The sequence below is a fragment of the Chelonia mydas genome, chromosome 1, assembly GCF_015237465.2.
Source record: "Chelonia mydas isolate rCheMyd1 chromosome 1, rCheMyd1.pri.v2, whole genome shotgun sequence".
NCBI lineage: Eukaryota > Metazoa > Chordata > Testudines > Cheloniidae > Chelonia > Chelonia mydas.
In genome coordinates this window covers 175,693,152-175,718,697 of record NC_057849.1, presented here as the reverse complement: position 1 = coordinate 175,718,697, position 25,546 = coordinate 175,693,152, and the positions used below count along the sequence as shown (strand labels likewise).

The 25,546-nt window shown below is 38.2% G+C and overlaps 1 protein-coding gene across 9 annotated transcripts in view; it reads left to right on the top strand.

The window, feature by feature from the left end:
• ROBO1 (roundabout guidance receptor 1) overlaps positions 1 to 25,546 on the top strand; it is a 1,017,416-nt gene that overhangs the window by 900,781 nt on the left and 91,089 nt on the right. For all 9 annotated transcript variants that reach the window (XM_037906016.2, XM_037906009.2, XM_043538384.1 and 6 more), the window contains 3 exons: positions 4,560 to 4,680; positions 8,144 to 8,282; positions 9,602 to 9,729. In XM_037906016.2, coding sequence (XP_037761944.1) covers positions 4,560 to 4,680; positions 8,144 to 8,282; positions 9,602 to 9,729 — 388 coding nt within the window. The remainder of the gene's footprint in view (positions 1 to 4,559; positions 4,681 to 8,143; positions 8,283 to 9,601; positions 9,730 to 25,546) is intronic.

Below are 25,546 nucleotides of genomic sequence, written 5' to 3'. Positions count from 1 at the left end.
AATCACTTGACAGTCCTTATAAAATAAATAAATCTGTCTCTCTCTCTCTCTGTATGTGTGTGTGTGTGTGTGTATATATATATATATATAAAATATAGTGTGTGTTTGTAGTGAATATATGATATTGTGTAACTTTGAATAATGTCTTGTGGTTCTGGTTTATTGGTTGAATGAATTGATTTATTATTTGTATATCTTTTTTGCTGCTGAGTGGTCATAATTTATTATTCTAAGTTTAACTGAGAGGATTCCTATAACTTTTTGTATGGACATCTTTTGTTGTTTAATTAAATAAAAAAAATGAAATTGGGATGGCTAAAGTACTCATGAATGGCAAAATGACTTGTCAGTTAAAGGCTGTATAACATGCCATCATATCATGTATTCTTTACACACAACATATGTTACAGAAAAACTGCTTTTACGAATATTCTAGAACTGCTATAAAGAACTAGGCCACCTGTGATCTGCTGTGAGTCCACATCTTTTCATTGACAGTTCCCAGCAGTTGCAGAGCTGTAAACACTTTTAATGGGTCTATTTTGTATCCTCCACTTGTAAAGCCAGGTGTCTTTTGTTACCAGGAGTTCAACTGTAAAGGGCTTAGTCAGAACAGTAAAATCTTTTTTTTAAAAGTTTTGAATTCTATTTTCAATAAGTATAAAACATAATGACTTTTAAAATCTATTAATTTGGATCTTTCCAAGACTAGAAGCAAAACACTGGGTCTCACTGGGAAGTGGTGGTATAAAATATTTTGAAAACAGAGGCTATTATTTCTTGTTTGTCAGGAAAAAACTACTACTCCTTAGGTTGAAAATGGATCCCCTACTGCACAAAAAAATGCCCCGTCCTGTGGTTTGGGGTATTATATTATGCCGTTAGTTTTTTAGCCCAAAGAATCATTTGGTACTCTAAATTTCAGATGATAGATATCTATATATAGATATGCACACACACACAATATCAGAAAAAGAGAGCTAAAATATTCATAGCAAAACCACTGACAACTAGTAAGTCTCTCCACTCTTCTGAGTAACTTTAGTTTGAGTAATTTAAAACAGTTACTGCCCACAAAGAAGAGATTTGGCTCTTCGCTGCCCACCTTATTGTATAGTAGCTTACAATTCAGCAGTAACAGAAGAAATATGTTGGAAAATCTCAGTTTGTAAATTATCCCCCCTATACGCACAGACAGATCCATCCATGTTTTTCAGACATATACCTACAATTACATCAAATCCTTTTTTCCACCTACTTCAGAGTCTCCTCTCTGCCATTGCTCAGAGCTTCATGCTTGAGAGAAAAGGAGGGGAGGGTGGGGAACAAGGAATATAGGACACAAATCTACTGTAGCTACAGCTTTCCTCAGGCAAAGCTTTTTTATGTTAAAACACAGGGTGATGTAATCTGTCCCATTCAATTGGGAGTTGGCTAATAGCTAAAAAGTAATGGGAAACGTATGTAGTCAGTCAACAAAGGAAGTACATTTTCAATCAGTCAACACTGAATAATTCATTGAGGATACATACAGTACTCTGTGCATGTATGTGTGTACGCACCATATTTATGGGGAGATGATATCTATGTGATAAACATATCATAAACCTGTGCAATTTTTCATGTTCCTGTGATTGTATCACCTGCCCACTGAGCCAGCAGCCCAGGAACTTACTCTAACATTCCTGACCTCTCTGCAGCTTCTGTCATCTTTAAAAACTAACTACCATACTGCCTGAGGCCCAGGAGATAAAAAAGTGAGCCTTGAGACTGTTACCAGCTTTTCTAATCATAAAAATGTCAGAGCTTTAAATCTGATGTCTGAAGGTCCTAGAGGGTTAGAAAGTGGATCTTCATACATATATCACTCCTTCCTGTTGTGACCCAGCACTCATGTCTAACTGGGAAGGACCCAAGATATAGACAAGTGACTTTAGGTAATTTGAGTTGTTTTACTTATTTGTTTTAACATTTACCTCCAGTTGAACTTTGTACAATTAGATTCATGGGGAGAAACCATCTGCAAAGTCAGGTGTCTAACAAGAGATTGTTCGAATAACATTTTTTTAAGCTCTCTAAACTGTTCCTAGAATATTGTTTTTCTGTAAATTATGGTTCATACAGAATGTATGGTGATATGTTAAAAAGGTTGATATAAAGGTGGGATTTTCATAAATGTCAAACCAGGAGCTCAAGTGTCATTCAAAGTCAATGGAACTCGTGCTCTTAAGTCACTGATGTACATTTGGAAATCCCACCTTTCATCTACTTAAGTTTGAGATGAGTGAATAGTTCAGCTACCCTCAGGTAAGCCAATAAACTTTTATTTCACACGACCATATCGTCAACGTTGATATAGATATGGAGAGGGAGAGAGAGAGATGTGTGTATGTATATCTAGAAATAGTTATACAAATATGCACACATACAATGAATAATATAACACCTTGATAATATTTATTATTGCAGTCCTTTAAATTGTATGACTTTGGGGGATATGAAATGAAAATCTAGTTATGTACTTCATACTTTTCTCTTGCTGTTTGAGGCTATCAGCAAGTAAAAACACATTTACCTTACTTTAAAAAAAAATATTTACAGGTCACCTTTAATACTCCATTAGACGTGCTTCAAATTCCAATTGAAATTTCATCATTGCTAGATAAAGGACATTGCTTTTTCTCTCTGAAATGATGTGCGCCAATGGCAAAAGCATGAAATTTGTATTCAACACTATCTACATTATAAGTCCATGTCCATCTATCTCAATAACTGACTGTCATCATTGTGTGTATATGTCTTACAATGATAATAAGAGTCCAATGCCGCTCAAGATGTCAAGTTCTCAGGGATAGATTTCTAGCTGCAGGCAACTTGAGCAAAGTACTTCACATTGTGAACATTCTCTGGCTAGTCACTGATTGTATTAGGCCTTTTAATGTAACTTTATAGGCACCTTTTGTTTTTCCGCTACAGTTCAATTTAAATTATTATCATATGTGATCTGAGTTTTAAGCCTATGCTAACTTACAAAAATCATTAAAGAATATTTAAGTGGCATTGCAGGCAACAGGAGATTTATTCAGATTAATGTACGCATTCGTTCTGTTGTGAACATGTTTTGTTGAAGTTTAAAAACTTAATTAACCAAGGCTTTTATTAAATGAAGAGGGAATCAGATTTTTGGCTTATATTTCACAATCTATTTTAAGTAAAATGTAGCACTGTTCACTATGAAACATCTGCGGGGAATTCTTTGCTTATACTGGTTCAACTCCATTAACTTGCAAAGAAATGAACTGGGGTAAATAAGAGCAGGAAGTTAGCTAACTAACTCCAAATATTGCCAAATATAGGCTCTGTATACCTCTACCTGAGTGCTCAGCACTTTTGAACATCAGACTCTTACTTATTTGTATAAATGTGGATTTAGGAGCAAAATGTTAGGCTTCCATTAAAACAAAATCTTGGTATAAATATATCTTATTGCTACACAGGTTGTGAGGTATGGTATTTCTATCAGGATCTATCTTAGGGAGAAGGCATCATTTATTTACTCTACCAGTACCAGTAATGGAGGGCATAAGCAAGCAGACCCACGCTCTTGGTGGTGCATGTGAACAGAAGTCAGATTTTTTTTTTAAATTGACAAGCAGTTTTTAAATAGTGATTTTCAGTTTTTTTGCTGAGGTACTTAACCGCTCTATGGTTAGTGGAATCTAATTAAATGTAAAGTTCTGATGCAGGTGAGAGGGGTTTCCGATGTTGTAAACCTTTCATAGTTTATAAACAAGAAGACCACAACTCAGCGCTGAATGACAAATTTGTCTCTAAGGTATGAATTAAATATATTTTTGTCACCAAGCGGAAAGACATTGAAATAATTTGTATGCAAAGACCATATTAGATGTGTCTGATTCTGATATATTAACTGTATAAAGGAAATAGACCTGTATCTATCAAGCATTAAACAGAAGCAAGGAACAGCCACTACTGGGTAGTAGACAGATTGAAGTGGAGTATCTTCTGGATTCATAAAAGTGAAGAGGTTTTAAAATACAGAAATAAAAAGGTATAAAGTTAATAAGCTGAACAAAATGCTTTTGGTGTCAAAGTTGCTAATTAGCCTTGTTTCTCCACCCAACCTCAAATTCCTAAAGCATGATTTCATACGGTTGTTTGTTATCCATAACTAAAAGACTTTGGAGACTAAAACTTTCTAATTTTAGATGGAAGTCCAAATAAAATTTGCTCAGTATTCTGTATTTTATGCTTTCTGTTGCTGAAATAGATGCGCAGTAAATGAGATGCACCAAGCAAGAGCCTACAATCAGCAATTAGAGTTTCATAGAATCATAGAATATCAGGGTTGGAAGGGACCTCAGGATGTCATCTAGTCCAACCCCCTGCTCAAACAGGACCAATCCCCAACAAAATTAATCATAATTTCATAATCATACATAGCATCTACATAGCACGGTACATCTTTAAAACACTTTACAGACATTATCTAATTGATTATTTTAGAAGTAATTTTTATTATTCTTGACTTGTCCTAGATCAGAGGAGGAAAGCTCATGATTACCTACACGAGAAAGAATGATGCTGGCAAGTATGTCTGTGTCGGAACAAATATGGTGGGAGAACGAGAGAGTGAAGTGGCGGAGCTCACCGTTTTAGGTAAGAGAGACTCCATTGTGTGACACTTCATTAGTGAAAATGCCAGTATTTAATACAGCTTCATTTTTTGGTATGGGGAGAAGCAGGTTTTTTGTTTTTTTTTTTGTTATCATCCAGCTCTTTTGCTATGTTAATATTGGGCGTGTTTTTCTGACAGTCATGGATATCTGCCTCATGGCATATTCCAGAAAATAAATGATCAATATCGGTTCTTCAGCACATAGTGGAATATTGTTGAAATAAAGAGGTTTGTTACTCCAGAACAGGATGAAAATCGAGGAAAAAGAGGAAATAATGAACACAAGTCAGTGAACTATGCTGATTTGTGAACACAAAATATAGGTTTTTTTTTCACTTATGTGGTCAGATCTGACTTAGTTTTCACACTGCAGATAATTCCAGTTTGCACTGACCATAACAGTATTTATAAATAATATCAAAACAAGAATTAACTTCAATTAACTTCAATAACAAGCATATGTATCATTTTCCTCTTCCATGAGGAAACTAATATAATCTTGGAAACTTTACTGAATCATTTATGTAATGAAATCTTAAAATATGGATAGATCTGTTATCTGCATACATATACATTGACCTAGTAAAACAGGAGGTGGGCTAGCACTTTGAGACTTGCTGAGTGGCATAAATTTGCTACCACACAACTAGCTCAAATAATCCTAGAGACATTACACCATGTCTAATCAGTCATTAAAGGGGATTTTCAGTCAAATTAAGCTAACTCAAACTACCTTGATTGAAAAACCACACCTTTTTTGTCTTCGTAGACAAGACCCTATGATGTCTGCAGTGCAGCCTCAGAATATCTTTGGCATTTCATGGCTGCTTCAGGATCTTCAGTGCAATCCTGATTCTGGACTCTCAGTGTGAAATGTTGCTTCAAAGCAGTATAAGGCTTGGAAACAGCTTAACCCTGTTTATCCTGGGAACAAACACTTTATGACTGCAGGGTTTACACCCATGAGCTTGGAAACTTCACAGCAACATTGAAGTTCGAAAATAGCTGGATTCAGGTCAAGTTCCTCAGTGCTGGCCCTGTCTCTAGCAGTGGTATTTTATTCTGTTTGAGGCACTTCCTCCTCAGTGTTCAGTGATTTGATTTGTTTTCAGTCCAATTCAGATGCTGGACATCTTGAAATCCTGTTCAGTGTTTATGAGTGGCGGGGAGTTCCTTAATAAGTTGACAGTATTTAGCATCTCAAACTATGTTGGCATCTTCTCAGCAATCAGCAAGACATTGTGGTGATTTTTTGGGGAAGCTCAGGATATTTTCCTGTATATTGCTGTGATATTTTCTATTTCAGATGCCTTGGAAACACTTGGTTTAGAGGTAATTTAAGTCAAGTCAACTGTTAGGACTTCCATCTTTGTGAAGTCTGGAAATTACAAGAAACTTTGTTTGCATGAGTATGGTTCTTATATTAAGTGCGCATGCAGCTGCATTGGTTAATTACCCACACCAGTATCTTTTTACCATTATCTCAGGAATGGTAGTATTGATGAGTTATAGTTGCCTTATTGGAAAGTATTAGTTTGATTCTCCTTTCTGAAGACTTATAGGAAGAAGGAATCTTCAAGAGTTTTCATTTTGTTTTTTGTTTCTCTTTAATTCAAAATTTATCTCTGATTTTTGTCCTGGGGAACAAAAAAGATTCCCTTCTGGAGAGGAAGAATGGTGTATTGGGTAGGGCACTAGCCTAGGACTCGAGAGAACAGGTTCATTTTCCTATAGATAGACAGATAAGTATTTTCAACTGGAGAGATGATGTTTTTGACATTTATCCAGCCAAACTTCTCCTTTCCTTCTTATACATCCTGAAGTTATTTTTACTGAGCGTCTATTATGAAAACACCCTAATACCTATCTGAAGTAGGCAGAAACTCTTGGACTATTAATATATCATTTTCATCCTTAACCTTCCTATAGGATCTAAAGAACTGCATGACTGCCATGTTCACCGGTATTGCCTAGCAGTCCAGCATGTCACTGTTACTAGGTCATAATAATTTTTCTTTTGCATAATTTTGCCAAACATCTTTATCTAGACTCTTCTCCTTCAATAAATCTAGGCTCGCCATTTCCAGAATTTCATGTACTGGCTTCAGAGTGCCCAACAGGCTTCCCTGCAACCTTTTTGCACCTACATGCCTTGAGGGTTTTGGGGATTTTTATTACTTTCTAAATAACTGTGCAAGTAAACGTGTTTTGCTTCTGTTGCACCAATACTTTTTTTTTATGCTAGTTAGCTGCATTAAACCTGTTTGTGATGGTAGCTCCTTTATAACAACCTCTGCCTATTGTTTGGGCTCTTGTAGAGGCAATCATGATAACTTTTACACTCCAGGAGTGAGGTTCTGTTATAATTTATACTGTACGTTATAGAGAAAATATATTTACCTATAAAGGGTATGTTGTTATAAGTTCACTCTCCTCTACCCACCTTATCCACAGAGTGGAAAGTGCATGTTTCAAATATATGAATAAAACCTTTTCAGCAACTTACATTTAGAGCTCAGCGAGGTGTTCTCTTCCACTTCATGTGTGTTGAGGTTAGCTGTGAAAAAATTCAAAACCTATAGACGTTCCTGCCTGATACGTGATATGAGCATGGACCTGTGATAACAGCGACTTCTGTGAACAAAAATTATAGAGAAGTAATTTTCTTTTTTCTTTGTGCTGGTGAGAAAGAAAATGATCACTTTTCTCTTTGCTGCACTTGAAATGATTCTATCAAACACAAACTGTTACTGATGACAAGGTACAGTCATACTGAAGATTCGGTGGTGGCTTTAACTCAGAATATCTTCAGTACTTCTCCATTGCATCAGGGTCTCTGCGGAGGCAATACCTAACGTGTGCTTTCTGTTAAAGGTACAATAAAATAGTGATGCCCGTTGTCAGCTTTGGTGCCTTGCAGCAGATCTGTTTCTGTTGCTGAAGAGAAACTGAGGCCACTTAGGGCTAGTCTACACTACTGCGCTATATTGGAGCAGCAGCACTCATGCAGCTGCACCGCTGTACTGCGTCTGGTGAAGACACACTATACCGATGGGAAAGAGCTCTCCTGTCGACATAATTACTCCACCTCAACGAGAGGCAGAAGCTATGTCGGTGGGAGAGCATCTCCCACCCACAGCGCATGGGTGTGGACACCGCTTTAAGTCAATGTAACTTATGTCCCTGGGGGGGGGGGGGGCGTTTCACACCCCTGAGCGACATAACGTACATCAAGTTAAGCAGTAGTGTAGACAAGCCCAGAGTCAGTTCTGATGTAATTTGCATATCTACATTGTGTACCTGATTTTTGTTGTTCTTACAACAAAATTTACCTGGCTGCACACAAGTAACTCTGGAATCCCCACATCAGCCACCCTGAGGCACTGCAGGTGTTGCAGTGCTGTGCCTTTAGCTGTAATCCAGTGTTTCTTTCCTTTCCTTTAGAAAGACCATCTTTTGTGAAGAGACCCAGTAATTTGGCTGTAACTGTGGAAGACAGTGCAGAGTTTAAATGTGAGGCTCGGGGCGACCCTGTACCTACAGTAAGATGGCGAAAAGATGATGGGGAATTACCAAAAGCAAGGTGCAGTATGTTAAGTTACCTTTTGGATAAGATCAAGTGCGGGTATCAGTTTGATATCTAAGAGGGGATAATTCCTGTGCTTGTATGGATGGGCTTGGCGATCTAATAGGACTCTTCTATTTCTGAATCCCGTGGTCCTCTGCTTACAGATATAATTCACTTGTGTTGAAAACTTAGAAACAGCTTGAACTAAAATCTTTCCAACCTACTACAAAAACAGCAAAAGTATCAAGTTCAAACAACAATGTATGGCATGAATGAATTCTGTACTTGAAGTACCTACTGTAATTATGAAAACTACTGTAAAATGTCAAATAGATAATATAATTAGGCTACAGCACCAAGAAGTGGATAATGGAATTGCAATTGATGCAAGATGCAGCCTGCTAATGTATAGTGCTGCTCTTAGGAGACCTGCTTTTTTTGTTATCAAGTCTCCAATTCACATCTCTTCCGTCATTGGCCTAACAGAGTGGAAAGTAAAATAGCCTTGTAAAAAGGAAACACATTTTATGAAGTTTTTTTTTTCATTTTTGCTTAAATTCCTAATCATCAGTTTTTAAAGTATTGATGGTTTTTTTCCCCGAAGAGGACACACTGTAACATTTGGGTCCCTTCATCTTCTACAGCCACATCTTGTTTCCTGTTAATCCAGTTTATAATTTATCTAAAAACTACTGCATATATGGTAAAATAACTGCTTTCTAGGCCTAGAAACACACTGGCTACATTATGCAAAGATGAGTAAAAGGTGATGAAATTGGAGAGAATATTATAAGGCTATGTTATTTCCTTATAAAATGATTGAATGAGTTATGTTTTAGCTTGACTTTAAGATGGTCTTTGGTTATGTTCATAAGAACAATGCTGCTTTTTTAATCTTTTAAAACCTTATAGCTCCTGATTTTTACATCTTCCCAAATGCAAATGAAGAAAAATATATGGATTATTTTTTTTCTTTTAGAAATATCATTAAATATGTTTACTAAATGTATTGTAATTAAAAGTCTTTAGGCCAAAGTCTAATGTCACTTACACCAGATTTACCATTTACGATTATTTTATTAGTGATGGTCTTGATTTTCACATTGTAAGTGAGATCAGATTAAGCTCTCAAATATGTTTGTTTTGAAAAAAAATTTCCATAGTTAGAAGGCAATATGCATGTTTCATGTATTGCTTAAATATGCTCATATCTCAGAGAAACACATGAATTTGAAGGCAAAAACTTCTTAGGCTTCCCTTTATACACTAAAGAAACTGGCAATATTATTTTCTATTTATACTGTCACTCTCATTTGCTGTTATATGTATTTAAGATATGAAATCCGTGATGATCACACTTTGAAAATCCGGAAAGTTTTGGCAGGAGACATGGGGTCTTATATTTGTGTGGCCGAAAATATGGTTGGAAAAGCTGAAGCATCAGCAACTCTAACAGTTCAAGGTAAGCTGTTTCTTTATATAATACTTAACCCCAGAAAAAGGAAAGAAAATTGATTTTCTATGCACTAACTTTAATAGAACCATAATTAATATTTAATGTGATAGGCTATGTTATAAAAATACAGAAAAATCATTTTGGTTTGATTATTTGAGCCCTGTTAAACTACTGAAGCATTTCAATTATTTTTTTCATAAGTGTGAAAAGAATTAATGTTCAGTGCTGGGAGGGAAGGGAATGTATTTTGAACTTCCATAGGAGAACTTTTTTATCCTTTCTGTGATTGGTATCATCTCAAATTGTTTTAACTGGATAAAAATATTGTGACTTCAAGTATCTGTTGGATTTTTTTATTTAAAGTAGTAAAGTTGACATTTTTTAGATTCCAGAATGGTAAGATATTTCATCCACATCTTATGTGGCATCTCTATTAGTGGAAGTTTGCAACCATGGTAGTCCATTCTGTATGATCCTCTGCTGATCTCCTTTTGATCCACCCAGTATACCACATCATTCATCCAAGATCTTTTTCTGCCTTGTGTTCTTCTGCTATCAGTTTTCCCTTCCAGTACCTGCAAACACGTCATGCCTTTTAAAATGTGCCCTGAAAATTGAATCATTCTTTTAATAAGATCTCTAATAGCATTTGCTAAATTACAATAATCACCAATCTCATCAGATGTTTATTCTTCCAGATGTCTCTTCTGGTGTCTTTCTAGTCTGGTGTGACTTCAGTATCTGATCTTCTCTAATGATGCTTCCAAAGTAGCAATAATTTCTTAGTTGTTGTATAGCTGTGTCATTCACTGGACTCTTACATGTTTTCCCAGGATCCTTGTCTAGTGCCATAGTTTTTGTCTTATCCACGTTCCACTTTAGACCATATTCTTTGCCATATTCATATACAGTCTCTACTAACTTCATGAGATCTTCCAAATCAGCCATCAGCACTGTCATCTGCATAGAAGAAATTATTCACCAATTTTTCCACTCATCTTAATACCTTCTTCTGTTGCCTGTAGTAATTTAATTAAGCACTCGCTATAAATGTTGAATAAAGTTGATCACCTTGTCTCAGTTTTCTCTCTTGATCTCTATTAGGTTTTCATTTTCATCTCCCATTATAATTACCTTCTGATTTCAGCGTAGTTGTTTTATTACTCAGAGTTTGTATCCATCAGTCCACACAGATCTTAATACATTGAGTAATTTGTAGAGGTAGATTCTGTCAAGTGCTTTTTGGAAGTCAGTGAAACACAAGTATGCTGTTTTCCCCATTTCAATTGATCTTTCCAATATGAGCTTCAAGTTCATAATGGCGTTGATTGTGCCCTTTCCACAGTTGAACCTGTATTGTTGTTTGCTTATTTCCTTATCAATTTTTCCTTTAATTTGGTATTGAGCAACTCACAAATGTATCTTAGAGGCATGCAATACTAAAGGTCAATTGTTCTGTAGTTTTTACAATCCATAGTGGTGGTCTTTTTAAGGATTTGGATACCCAGTTAGGTTGTAAAATCTTCGGGCAATTCTCAAAGTTATTCTTCATTACATCTGACAGAGCTTTCAAGCCTTCCTTCCCCTATGCTTTTTAACAGTTCAGCTAGTATTCTGTCACAACCTAGTGCTTTTCCTTTCGGAAGTCTTTTTATTGCTACTGTGATTTTTTCATCCATTATTGAGGGGCTTAATTCATCAATCCCTTTTTTAGGTTTTTGAGGATTATCATCACCATATAGTTCTATGATGTATTCTCGCCATCTCTCTTTCTTATCTTTAGAGTCTATCAGAGAGTGTCCATTTTTTTCCTTAAGGGTCATATTGATCTCCTTTCTTCTGTAGCTAAAGGCTATTATCTTTTGATACATCTCACTTTGGTCTCTTTATCCTGTTGTTCAATTTCTTGCATTTCTATAAATGCATTTCTTGCATTTGTATAATTTTGATTTTGTCTTTGTCATTCCTCTCTTTTTGCTGTTGATCTTTGTGCTTTTACTTCCCTCCTTTTGTCTATCTGACCAATGATTTCATCTGTTACCTATGGATTTTTCTTAGCTAGAAACTTCTTCCCTACATGTTTATCTGCAGCTTCTTTGATAGCATGTTTCAGCTGTTCCGAAGTCGCTTAGTAGTCACTTTTTCTTGGTAGTGACTTTGTATCACATGATTTGTCAGAGGTTCAAGGTTCCATCCTAGAGAGCTTTTGGCTTTCTGTAACTTTTTCAGTTTGATATTCAGATTTATCAATACCAATCCATGATCTGATCCAGAATCTATACTTGGCATAACCTTAACCTTCTTAACACTGTTTTGTATACCTACAGTTGATAGTGATAAAATCAATTTGTTTTTTATACATCCTGTCTGGTGATTCCCATGTGTGGTGAGATTAGTTACAGTGAACTGTGTTTTTCAGCTAGTGAACCACAGATGTGTGTGTACACTATATGCATACATACATTTAATACACTAAACCAGATCGATACAATTTCCGTGTCTTTTTCATGTTAATAATCTATTAAAGCATACTGGAGTGCTACTGTTCCTTTGAATGATAAAAATCAAGGGGAACTGAAGGAATTACTATGTGTAAAAAAAAAAATCTTCATTGCCTTTTTATACACAGTCCAGATGTTCACCATTGAGATAATCCCTCTCTTCCTTTCTCAGCTAGCAGGCAGCCAATGATGTCATATTGATGCTTTTTTCCACATCCAAACTAGTGGGTATGATGTTCCTTCTGTCCTTTTCTCTGTTCAGCAGGAGGGAGTTCTGGGGAAATATGGGCTTAAAATATTTTATTCAGTAACAAACTCTTATTTTGACACATTTACCATAGCAATGAAGTTGTTGCTCATAAAGTGCTTAGCTTGTTCCAGTAGCTGACTCCAGAAATCTTTGGTGCTATCATCTTTTCTCAACACTGAGCCATTTGTGGCTCTTAAGCAGAATGCTGGCCTTACCATGAGGTGAACTGGGGTGGCCGCCTCAGGTGCCAGACTGGGTGGGGTGCCACTAGGACCCAGAGTGTAGAAAATTGTGTCTGCCGCTGGTGCATATGTATTCTCTCTGCTCTAGATGCACAGAGATGGTGGAGTGCTGTGCTGGAGGAAGGAGGGCACAAGAAACATAACAGGCAGGCAGGAGAAAAGGTGAGAAGGAATAACAGAAAGCAGCAGGAGCTGCAGGGAGAGAGAGGAGGAGGAGGAGCCTCTTATGTACCTCTCTAGCATCCCCAGGAGCCTTGCCTGATTAACACCAGCTTCTCAGGGAGCTTCCTGTTTCCTGCTGCTTCCCTTAACGCACTTGAGGAGAACAGGCAGTCAACTGAAGTAGTAGGAGCCAGTTAGGCCCTTAATACGCTGCTATCTTCCCTCACTCAGGCCCTGCTACCAGCCTGCTTATTTGTCCCCTTCAGCTGAGTGTTGAGAGCCACTATAGCTGGCACAGAAAAGCAGTCATGAGTGAAAGAAGAAAACGCCCCTCTGGGCAACATTCAGAAAAAGCAAGCAAGCAAAGAAAGCTTTTCTATCTAAGCAGGAAGGAGCTCTCCTGAGATACATAGACAAAAGTGTTCACAGTGAGCCTTCCGGCCCCAGTGAGGATGTGAGTGGTGAGGAGGTGCCTGATCTTCCAGTTAGTCAGAGTGCAGGTGACGTGGCAGCTACTACAGCATCTATGGATGTAACCATGCACATTCCTGAAAAAAGTGTAGATCAGAGAAGAGTATGGTGGAGGCACAAGAAACAGCTGCTGCTGAGTTTAGTTCCTTAAGTCTAGATGATCCAGGACTGGGAACCCACTTGAGCAGTAGCCTGAGGGACTTCCTTGTACTGCATGGGCCACAGCAAGTGGAAAACTTCATGTTCTCCAAAGACAATGAAAACAGAAGTTTCCATCCAACACATTACTGGCGTGAAATCCCCAATGGTGACAAAGTGGAGAGGCCATGGCTTATATACTCAAAAATGCAGAATGCTGCATACTGGTTTTGTTGCAGACTCTTCCAGTCTAATGTTCCAGCCACATTGGGGTCTACAGGAACAAAGGACTGGAAAAATCTGGCTAGAAAACTGGCATGCCATGAGAAGGCAGCAGTCACCAGAGAGCATTCCATAGGTGGAAAGAGCTTAAGATGAGACTAAGTTTAAAGGCCACCATAGATGATCAGCATCAAGAGAAGATTTCATCAGAGTCTCTTTACTGGCAAAATGTTCTGAAAAGTCTCATTGCCATTGTGAGAAACCTAGCACTGCATGGCACTTCAGATCAGCTGTATGTGCCAAACAATGGAAACTTCCTTAAAATTGTGGAGCTGATGGCTGAGTTTGATGCTGTACTCCAGGAGCATCTAAAAAGAGTCGCCACTCAAGAAATGTACATACACCACTACCTTGGAAAAACAATTCAAAATGAGATCATACAGTTACTGGTAACAAAAATCAAACAGAAGATTGTGGCAGATCTGAAGTCAGCAAGATATTACTCTGTTATTCTGGACTGCACACCTGACATCAGCCATACAGAACAAATTACTTTAATGGTGCGTTTTGTAACAACAACAGAACCTAGTGAAAATGTCCCTGCAATGGTGACTGTCAGAGAGCATTTTCTAGAATTTATTGACATTGATGATACTACAGGAGCTGGTGACAAATGTGCTCTTAAAAAGCTGGAAGGTACGGGAATTGCAATAGCTGACATGAGAGGTCAGGGCTACCATAATGGTGCCAACATGAGAGGAAAGAACAGAGAAGTGCAGACACGGATCCGAGAGTTAAACCCTCAAGCTTTTTTTTGTCCCATGCAGTTCTCATTCATTGAACTTGGTGGTCAGTGATGCAACATCAGCTTCTAGTGAGGCTGCTGAATTTTTTTAATGTAATTCAAAGCATCTATGTAGTTTTCTCTGCATCAACTCATCATTGGCAAATTTTGAAGCAACATCTGGGAAATCCTCTGACACTGAAACCACTGAGTGCCACATGATGGGAAAGTCAAGTGGAGGCAATAAAGCCTATCAGACACCAAATTGGGAAGATCGATGATGCCATAGTTGCCATTATGAAGGATAATGCTATGACAGGAACTGTTTGTGGGAGAACAGTGGCAGAGGGAAATTGAATCACCAGAAACATACATAACTTCAAATTTCTGTGTGGCTTAGTGTTGTGGCATGACGTACTGTTCGAAATAAATGTTGTAAGCAAGATACTCCAAGGTGTTGACCTTGATATATCTGGAGCAATGGAACAACTGGACAAAGCAAAGTCAGACCTATGGTCTTACCGGTCAGATGAGGGATTTCAAAACGTTCTGAAGAGTGCACAGAAGTTGGCAGAGGAACTTCACACTGAAGCTATTTTCCCACCCATTCAAGAATACAAGAGTCACTGAAGAAGAAGACATTTTGATTATGAGGCACGGGATAATCCCATAAGAGACCCCAAACAACAATTCAAAGTTGAATTCTTTAACTAGGTGCTAGATTGTGCAATAAAAGTCAGTTGAAGAACGTTTCATGCAGCTCAAGGAACACAGCAGTATATTTGGGATTTTGTATGGTATTCCAAAACTCTTCACTGTACACCAGCAATGCAGGGCACTAGAGACAGTGTTGACACATGATGACGTGCAATATTGATGTGAGTGATTTAGGTGATGAACTGAAAGACCTTTCAAGATACATTTCAGCAGGAACAACTCCAACGGCTGTTCTGGAATATATGTGCACAAATAAGATGACTACCCTCTTTCCAAGTGCTTTTGTTGCTCTGTGCATACTTCTAACGCTTCCTGTAACAGTTGCCGGTGGAGAACACTGCTTCTCCAAGCTGAAGTTAATAAAAACACATCTGCGCTCCATAATGACACAGGAGAGGCTGGTCGGCCTTGCAAGCATCTCAATAGAGCATGAGCTGGCCCAGACTGTGGACCTTCAGGAAGCAGTTCAGATCTTTGCAACCAAGTAAGGCACGGAAAGCACCACTTTGATTATTCAAACAGATAAAAATGCCAGTGTTTACTATGCAGACAAGAAAAGTTACATTTGTTGTTCAGGCGTTTGAAAGTTAAGTGTTACTTAACATTTTTGAACAAGGCATTTTAAGTTTCAGAGTAGCAGCCGTGTTAGTCTGTATCCACAAAAAGAAAAGGAGTACTTGTGGCACCTTAGAGACTAACAAATTTATTTGAGCATAAGCTTTCGTGAGCTACAGCTCACTGCTGTAGCTCATGAAAGCTTATGCTCAAATAAATTTGTTAGTCTCTAAGGTGCCACAAGTACTCCATTTCTTTTTGCATTTTAAGTTGTTAGTTCTCCTTTATTGGGGTAGGTAGCAGAGCAATACCATGAGAGGAGTGGAAAAGGAAGAAGGCAGAATTGAGACCTTTCAAAGTTTTGACCCAAGCGAGGGGGCATGGGGGCGTCATTTGAGCTCCCCGCCTCAGGTGCCAAAATGTTGTGGGCCGGCCCTGCTGGAAAGGGAAACTTCTGCTGTGAAGTTCTCATACGAATCCCCCAGGCTTTTTGGAGGTGTTTTATCCTTCTGTACATCTTGGTACTAAGACAAGAAAATGAGATAAGGAACTTGATGTCCACAAAATCATTAGCTCCTGTGTTCATTTTCTTTAATTAAGGACTCTCAAATTAAAAACAAAAACAAACAAAATAGTGAAAGAATAACAATTCAAATTATTTTCAAGACAATTTGTTAGATTTGATCCTAAGATCAACTGTAAGTCTTGAAACCAGTGTTGCTACTATTAAAGCAGCTAATTTTGTGACTACAATTTCTGCTGCTACACTTTCGGAAATAATTTATGGCCCCTGTTTTGCAAACACTTACGCAGGTGAATAAATGTACACATGTTGAGTATTCCTATTTTTTTCAGGGGCTTACTAATATGTAGAATTACTTAGTTGCATAAATGTTTACAGGATCAAAGGGGGATGGGTGTGGGGCTGTATTTCCAGAATACCATAATGCTTGTTTGGAATAGGCCCATAACCTAGGCCCTAATATGGCAAAGTTCTTAAGCATATGCATAGGTCCATCTATATTCAGTAAAGCACTTAAACACATGCTTCAGTCATATTTACTTCATGGGATTTAAGCACATGCTTCAAGTGAATTGTGTTTAATTGCTTCTCTTAATCAGTACAGCAAGAGTAAGAAAATTGAAATAAGTATAACAGAACGACCCTTTGTATTGGCATATTCACAACCTAATAGAGCCAGTGGAAGTGACACTGAAACAAAGTAAGTGGAGACCTACATAAGAGGGTGTGACTGCACAGGCTTCTGCCTTCTTACCACCCGGATGTCCCAGCTAGGGATGGGTGTGACTACTTTTTAGACGCTTTTTTTCATTCCACACACATACATCCAAGATCAAATCTGATTAGGTTTTGACCCCCTGCCTGTGCTTGGTGTTCCAGGGCACCATATCTGGCATTTTGGGAGACCATAATTACATTTTCAACAGTTACCCAAACCATTTCCATCAGTTCCTTTAATAATCACTTTGATTCATCAATACAGCTGTTGGAAAAAGACTCTCAAATTCTGTTATTTGTTCATTTGTGGTTTACTGGGTTATCACAAGACACATTGCTAAATTATCACAAGATACATATTACTAGATTTCATAACCTTACGTCAAGCATATATCATTCATGCTATCTTATGGTAACTGCATTCTTTACTATACTTTTTACTTTTTCATAACCAGCCTGTTTTCAATACTGGTATATATACGTACATTCTGGTTTCCATACTTGCATTATAACTTTCATTATTATTTCTACAAGCATGCTTAGCAGATAGATTTTTTTTTAACCCAAAATTAAAGATCCTTCAAGATCAGGTCAGGGGTCAATGGTCAACACTCCACATGTAATTTCCATAATACATTGCACATCATTAATGTGACACTGGCTTTCAGTAGAGACCTTACATGGCCCCTTTTGATGTATTAAGGAGATCCCTGTACCCCTGGGAACCCTTGTACCTCTGCAGTTGGCATCAAGAGGTCTTTGGATTACAGTCTCATATATCCAAAACAAGGATCCTTTGCATACTCATGTGTATCAGGTTTCTTTAGTCTCAGATGCACCCCAGAATCCTGTGCGCTCGTCACAGAGCATCAGCTTTGAAGAATAAGTGCAAAGGATTCTAGAATACTAGTAAAGGTACTCAGTATTGACGAGTGGGCAGGAACAGCGATACTATTCTGGAGGAATATGTGACTCTAGCAGCTCTGTGAGGTTGGTTAGATCAGGGATCCGTTGTGTTTTTGCTTGTAGTGGCAGTTCACTTGAGGCTAACTATGATCCATGCTTCTATGCAAGGGTGATAGTGACCAAAATCTTTAGATAAACTAGGAGCCAGAGTTTTAATAAGATAGGGAAAAGCACCTTTGCTTTGTAGTCTCTCTCCCCCCTCACCCCCTCATTGGTCCAAAATACGTCAAGTTTAACCCTCAAGGAATGCTGCAAAAAAATCATCATTTTGATGGGGATTTTGGAGGGGGCAGAGGACACAAGGAGTTTGCTGCTTTATTTATCAAATGAGATGTTCATTTTTATGCAGTTTGGGGTGACACTGAGTTTCATTGTAAATACAGTTCCTGTGAGGGTATCTCCAGCTCATGAGTTAAAATAAAAATAAATAAAATTCTGATTTTTTTAATGTGGCTTTAAAAATAGTGTGATATTTCAAACCCACTATTGACATTAGAGAAGGACCCAAACAAATCCCTGGATCTTAACACCCTTGAATTTTGAAGTTGGGTTCCTGATTTGGATCTGATCGTCCTGATTTGAGTCCCCCTCTAATTCAAATGTATTTTTCCCTTTGAAAGCAGATTTTTTTTTTATTCCTAGAACTCTTAGGTCATATCCTGCCTATAATTCCCAATCAAAACACAGACAAAATAGTCAGCCACAAGTGAGTGTCCTGTAAAATGTAGTGATTCTTTATTAACAAATTTGTGAAAAGACAAATGAGGGAAAGCACCACTTGTGGTTTTATAGCTTAAGGAACAGCCATTTTACCCTTAATGACTGCCATAACTATGACAGCACTTGAGATTTCTATCAGTGATCTGTTGCCTCCACTATTTCAAGTGAACTGATATAAATCTTGAGAGAGACAAGGTGGGTGAGGTAATATCTTTTATTGGACCAACTTCTGTTGGTGAGAGAGACAAGCTTTCAAGCTTACACAGAGCTCTTCAAATCCATTTAACATAGCTTAATAAATAACCACTCCTAATTTTTAAAAAATTGCATTTTTGAATTGGGGCTTTAAGAAATTATGATCTATGATATTCTCAAACTTTTTCATGTTGTGACCCACATTTTAATAGATTATTTCATTAATTATCTACCCTACAATTCATGATCTTCTGGACCAGTTCCCTCTCAGTAGTAACTGCACAACATCTCATGATAGCTACAACAAATGCTTACAGGGAAAAAGTAATGTTAGAAAAGGGGTTTGTTTTTTTTTGTTTTTTTTTTTTTAATGTCAAGTCTCTGAATCCAAGTTAGCTACTGGAAACAACGAAGGAAACCAGCTGCCTCTTAGGAAATCATTCCAAGTGCTGTGGACCAGCGGTAGTCCAAAGAAGTATTATATTAAAAATATGTTAAAGCTAGGAGTTTTCAACTTGCCGATTTTTTTTATCAGTGCTGTAAAAAACATGAAAACAATGGCTTTTAATCACCAACTAAAGAATATTTATATAAATAGAGCTATTGAAGACTATTTTTCTAATAGCTGTAATTTCCTAAGCCTTACGGTTAGGAAAAAAATTGATAACTGATGTAATAGTCTTCATTGTTGCAGACTTTGTTTTGTTGCTCTTATTCTAAAGCTAGTGTTTAAATAATTTAATCAGAATGGATGAAAATATAATTTTACAATTCTCAATTTGCTCAATTTTTCTTGTGTGTATGTATGAAATTGGTTGATAATGGGGTGACAATATTATCCAGTGGTTGGTTGGATCATAAACAGCTGTGTATATTTTATGTTGATTGTGAAATATCCTTGGATTATATGAAATTATGCTAAACACCAATATAAAGGTAATCTTTACTTTTCTGCTTTGTGTTCTACTCCTGATTTGTTTTTTACAGATGATCTACAACAGTGTTTCTCAAATGTGGCCACCATGGCTGCATGCGGCCACCAGGGGCTTTTCTTGTGGCCACAGCCTCCTGGGCAGTGACTGGGGGTGGGCGGGGGGAGCACCATCAGGGGGTGGGTCCTGCCCCCCTCTGGATCAACAAACGCCAGAGGCAGCCAGTGAGTTCCCCACCTTCCTGGGGTGGTGAGGCTCGGACTTCAGGCCTCCGCCATGGAGTGGTGGGCAGCAGGCTCCAGTCATAGGGCTTCGGGCTCTGGCCCTGGACTGGGCCGCGGGGCGGGCCCTGAGTTTACACTCCCCCACACGTCGCCCTTGGCCCCCGTTGCGCTGTCTCCCTACCCACTTCCCCATCCAGGGCTTAATTTGTCCTCTGGCTTGCCAAGGCTGAATAAATCTGCTGTGAAAATTGCTATTTGTCCGTTTACTAATATCACTTTTAATAGCCTTCCAGCTAGCTAGTAAGTCTGCTGCTGTGAAAATTGATATTAACAAACATATAAATGTTTACTTTTCCCAGCAGCAGATTTACTAGCTAGCAAGTCTTTTGGGGGTTGTTTGTTTGTTTGTTTGTTTTTAAAGAAACCACAGCACAAAAACACAAGAATGTGCAAAGCACCGTATTTGTGTTTCTATTGTCTGGGTACACCACAAGAAGGACAGGAGACTTGTTATGGGCTTTAATCAGGCTGCAACTTTATTATATAGATGTCTGGGACCTACCTGACACATAAAGTGTACAGTGGAGGCAAATCCATGTTTATTCAAATTAGTTCTTTGGGGCTTCCACCAGCCCCCATTTGTTTCCGTCCAGGTCCCCCAGCCGACCCATGGCTTGGCCCATATCATCCACCACCCTCGTAAGAGGGTTAAGGAAGGCTATGAGAACGGGTGGGGGGGTTGGCCCCCTGCCGTACCAATCAGCGGAGTCCCTAACACCTTCCCCCATTCTGTTCCTTTATCCAGTACCTCCTTTTAAGTCCTTTACCAGGCCATTTATCTGGTCACTGGCTGTCCTCCCTACGGAGTACCTGCACTGAACATCCGCCCAACCTTACAAAACTTAGACACCACGTGTTAAACTTAGACACCATGTGTGCTAACTGGTGACAAATGCTGACTTTTCAACAGTAAACACTGCACTCTTACGTTGTTTTGCTAAGGAGCAGGTTTACTATACCATTTTGTGACTGGTATGTTTGGGGCATTAAAATTCTCTTTCATTATGTGTTGAATAATAGCTAGGGAAGTTAGAGGGACAAATTAAGGATAAATACAGTACTCTTAAAAGTCTTCATAGTGCAAGCTACAGCATGTAACTAGGCACTATGTCATGATCCTCCAGTGCAAGAAAAATCTTGTTGCTGCAGGCCTGAATGACGTACACTGCACATGTAAATTCTGCTTCCTGCAGGAGCAATATACTTACTTCTATTGGTATCCTCTTTTATTTGCTGTGAATGACTGCAAAGGTACTCCCAAGATTATAGTCCAAACATTTTCCTTCTCCTTGTGGCACATGCCCCATCAGCCATGCACAATATATCCTACAAGATTCATTTGCCACCGCGTGATACTACTGAGGCTTACATCATGCATCCTGCTGCTTCTCTTTCTCTTACTGGGTACCCCTGCTTCTCAGTGTGAATATGATGGGCTTTCTGCTCTCATTCCATATTTCAAAGGCAGGTATGATCCTTTTTGTATTGGCTTTTCTCCAAGCTAACTGCCAGCTCTCACTGATGGCACTACAGGAGGGTCTACGGCATGTTGAAGGCCCGGGCTTCTGTCACTATGCAAATCAAGAGGTTCCACAGAGTTGTCTCCATGAATTCTCCTTTCTGAGAAGTATTTTATGGCCTTGTCTCTTCCCCTCCTTCCAGCCTACCAGTGGTTTAAGTACAGAGAGGGTCCTTTGACAGGAATTAAGGGAAAACATTGAGTTCCTAAGTGTTAGCACTCAATGCTGCCACTTTCTGAAATGCAGCTCAGTAAATCCAGGGCAGAAGTTCTGACCAGGCTAAGTTGATATATCCTGGAAATAGAGCAGTAGTAACTAAATCAAAGGGTTTTCTCTTCCCAAAGATGTGGTTCCTTCCCTGAGCAGCTCTTTTCTACCACGACCAACAGGAAAATAGCCAAGTTTTGTTGCTGATACTGGCGTAACCAGGCTGGTTAATTCCAGATTCTTATATTTGTGTCACTTTTTACTATCTGTAATTAGAAGTTCCTGATAGTTCATGATTTGTTTTATGGGTTTAAAAGCCAAAACAACTTTGCAGTAGGGCTGCCATATGTGAACTCGTTTTTTTTTATTTTTACTGATAGCAATGTTGGGTTTTTTTTAATTCAGATCTCTTTAAAACTGTATCTGTTTCACTTGACAGTATTCCTTACCAGGTAACACAAACAACATTTTCTAAGGTTCAAACATTATTTCATGGTAGTGATTTACTTTCCTTCCTTTTTACTGAGTGTCTGTAGCCATTGATCATGGAGTCTTCCCCTGCTCTTCCCAAATAGCTTTAATGTATTGTCAGCATAAGGTTTCCATTTGTTAATCCGTAATTGTACAGTTTAGTTTTAGCTTTTGCAACGGAGCCCGAACAGATTTTCTTCTGAAAGACAGAGAACATTTTCTATGGGTTTTAAATAATCTTTCCTAAGAAAAGAACTGTGGTGCCAAAACCAGATGACTGAGGAAAATTCAGAGTCCATTATCTCTTTTAAAAAACAAAACATATTAGACGGTTCCTAGGAGTTGTTCCAACTGCATTAGGCTATCATCACGTCTTTTATACTCTTATTCAGTAAGCTTATTTACAGTTTCTGACTGGCTTTTTTTTTAAGGCATTAGTATTTACTTAGATTGTAATAGTAGCTAGGTCCTTTCTAAACACAGCAGAAGACGTAGTTCCTGCTCTGAGCTGTGCAGAACTAAAAAAAAAATGCTTCATTTATGGCATTGCTTCTGTTTTGAAATGAATGGAGTGTAAATCTGGGGTAACACAGTGGGGATTCATGTCCTATCTGTGCTCCCTAAATTGTCACTGGCTTATCAAATGTTTTCTGCTAGAAATCTCTAATATGCCTATTTTTTGTCTTTTCTTTGGGAGAAACACAGGTTGAAGGACTAGATTATCTCAAATATACACACACACACACACACACACACACCCTCCATAGTTCAGAGATTCTCCAAGGGGGTTTATATCACCCCCAGGCAATGACTACAGAATTTATAAACATTTTAAACGGAAAATCGTGCACGTTTTAAACTGAGAAGTGCTGACTTTTAGAACCACACAGCAGGTGGTCTCTCTCATTTTTTTTCTTATTTTGTAATGAAAACCTTTTTAATCAACTTTTTTTATTTCACAGTTGGTTTCAGTAAAGTCTGCAATAGAGACAAATAGTTTGAGTAAGTTTCTTTCTCACCCTCCTCCCACAAAAGGCCACTTCACTGCAGTATTTTTCACCTGAATAGCATTCTTCATCGGAGGATCTCAAAATACTTTAAAAGTAACCTTCACAACTCCATATAAGGCAGATATTAATACAATGCTGATTTTACAAATGAGACACAGTCACAGAATGGGGATGGGGCCAGATTTTAGTGCCCAGCACCCCCAGTTTGGAGGCCAGCTTTTCCAGGGCTCAGTCCCTGGTAGGCATCTATATGAAGTGACCAGATTTTTAAAAGAGCTCAGCAGCCAGTAACTACCATTGAAAACAAAATAGGGAGATTTAAATGATATGTCAGCCTTGTGCTGGTGTGTATTTCCTGTGCCAACTAAAAAGGCTGGTGACATCTTAGCGGTAACACCAACACAGAATTGTTTGTCACATGCATCACAGAGCTCCAGCTGCATCTGTGTCTGGCTGCTCAATGAAATGCGGAAAGCAGTTATGAGTTTGAATCTTTGCTATTTAAATTGACCTCTTGTTACTTGTGGCTTCAGAGGTGATGCTGCTAAACTATCACGATATATGTGGTGATGACATACCGTGCAGTTTTGATAACGTGTCCTACTAACCTACCCACACATGCATGTTTCACACCATATTTGCAACTAGCTCTAGGCATAATTAAATTTTCAGCATTGAATTTGTACCAGTACAGTACCTGTCTTTCCCAAATGGTAGCATCAAACTTTTGCTTACACCACCCACTTCCTGTGAGACCGTGCTACTTTCCTGAGATGTCTCAATTACAGCACAATCCGTGCGTATTGTGGGAGCAGCACTTTCAGGTGGAGCAGAGAATTCCAACCAATCCACTTCGGAGAGACCTAGTCAAATGTCCATCTAGGAAGAGAATTTGACTAGTTGAGGTGTATTTATAACTTGAATGATATATGTTAACGATCTTGACAGCTACTTTTCAGTGGCATTTCACTTCCTTTTTTTTTCTTGCTGTGCATTTGAAGCATTATTGTTGAAATTGTTGGGGATTCCACCACTTCCCTCAGGCGACTGTACTATGCTACTAGATCTTACTCTGACAAAGATTTTTTGATGGTGACTACTTATATCCAATAGTATTATGCTAAATAGTCCCCCTCTTTCTCTCCTTGGTCTTTATCCTCTCTCTTTCTTTCAGATTGCTATCCATCTTAGTCAGCACGTACGATGCAGTTCATAGCAAGTAGAATTACATGCAGTTTCTCTATATAACCAAGATAACTTGTTCACTTTAGCTCATGTAAACACTTTAGCTCACAGTCTGAAACATGAGGAAGTATTCAAATCTTCATAAGTATAATTACATCTAATCATTTCTCTAGCAGGAACTGGAATCACAAGTCACCATGTTAATTTAAGAAAGATATTACAAAGAAATGTCAAAACTCCTGCTGAACCACATACTTGTATGTGTCCCACCCATATGGATCTAGACTGGGATACTCTTACTCACAATGAGTAGCACCTTACCACACAAGGCACTCCATTGAAGTCAATGGGACTATTTATGGTGCAAGTTATTGTTCTTGGTGAGTAAGGGTATCCAATCAGGCCTTCAATGAAGGTAATTTCTAACAGAATATTTGAAAAAAAGGTCAAATTATGTATGTATCTGAATAGCAATAAGCAGCAGTTGAAAATAGCATTTCTACATGGAGACCAAAGAACAGGGGTAAAAAGGGATACCCTAATTCTTCTGTAATGTACCTAGTATTATTTTCCTGTATTCTTCCTAGTTGTGGCATACACACAGATGAATGGCAGTATTTAAATTTTTTAGAGCGGGAAATGTTGGTAGTCTTTTATTGCTCTGTAGAAAATGATACTTTACACAAATGACTGCATGAGAAATGGTCAATCTTGAGGATACTAAGGGTTTCAAATTGCCTTGATAAGATCAGAGCAATTTACAAAGAGAAACCACTGGAGAAAAGGAATACGGCACATGGACTTAGACTACCTTTTTAAAGAATACATGCATTAAAAAAATGCAAGCAAGACAACTACGCAGTATCGGCAGTCAGTTTGTAAAAAGGAAATGTTATGCTATTTACATACTGGAGTCTGTATAATTTAATTATTTATTTTTTAGTTAAAAATAAAAAGTATGTAATTATATTTGACTGTTTAGTGATGTCAGGTTTGGAACATATTTCTGTGGGGTTGAAGCCCTTTTATGAGTAGTTACTTTAAAAGTAGT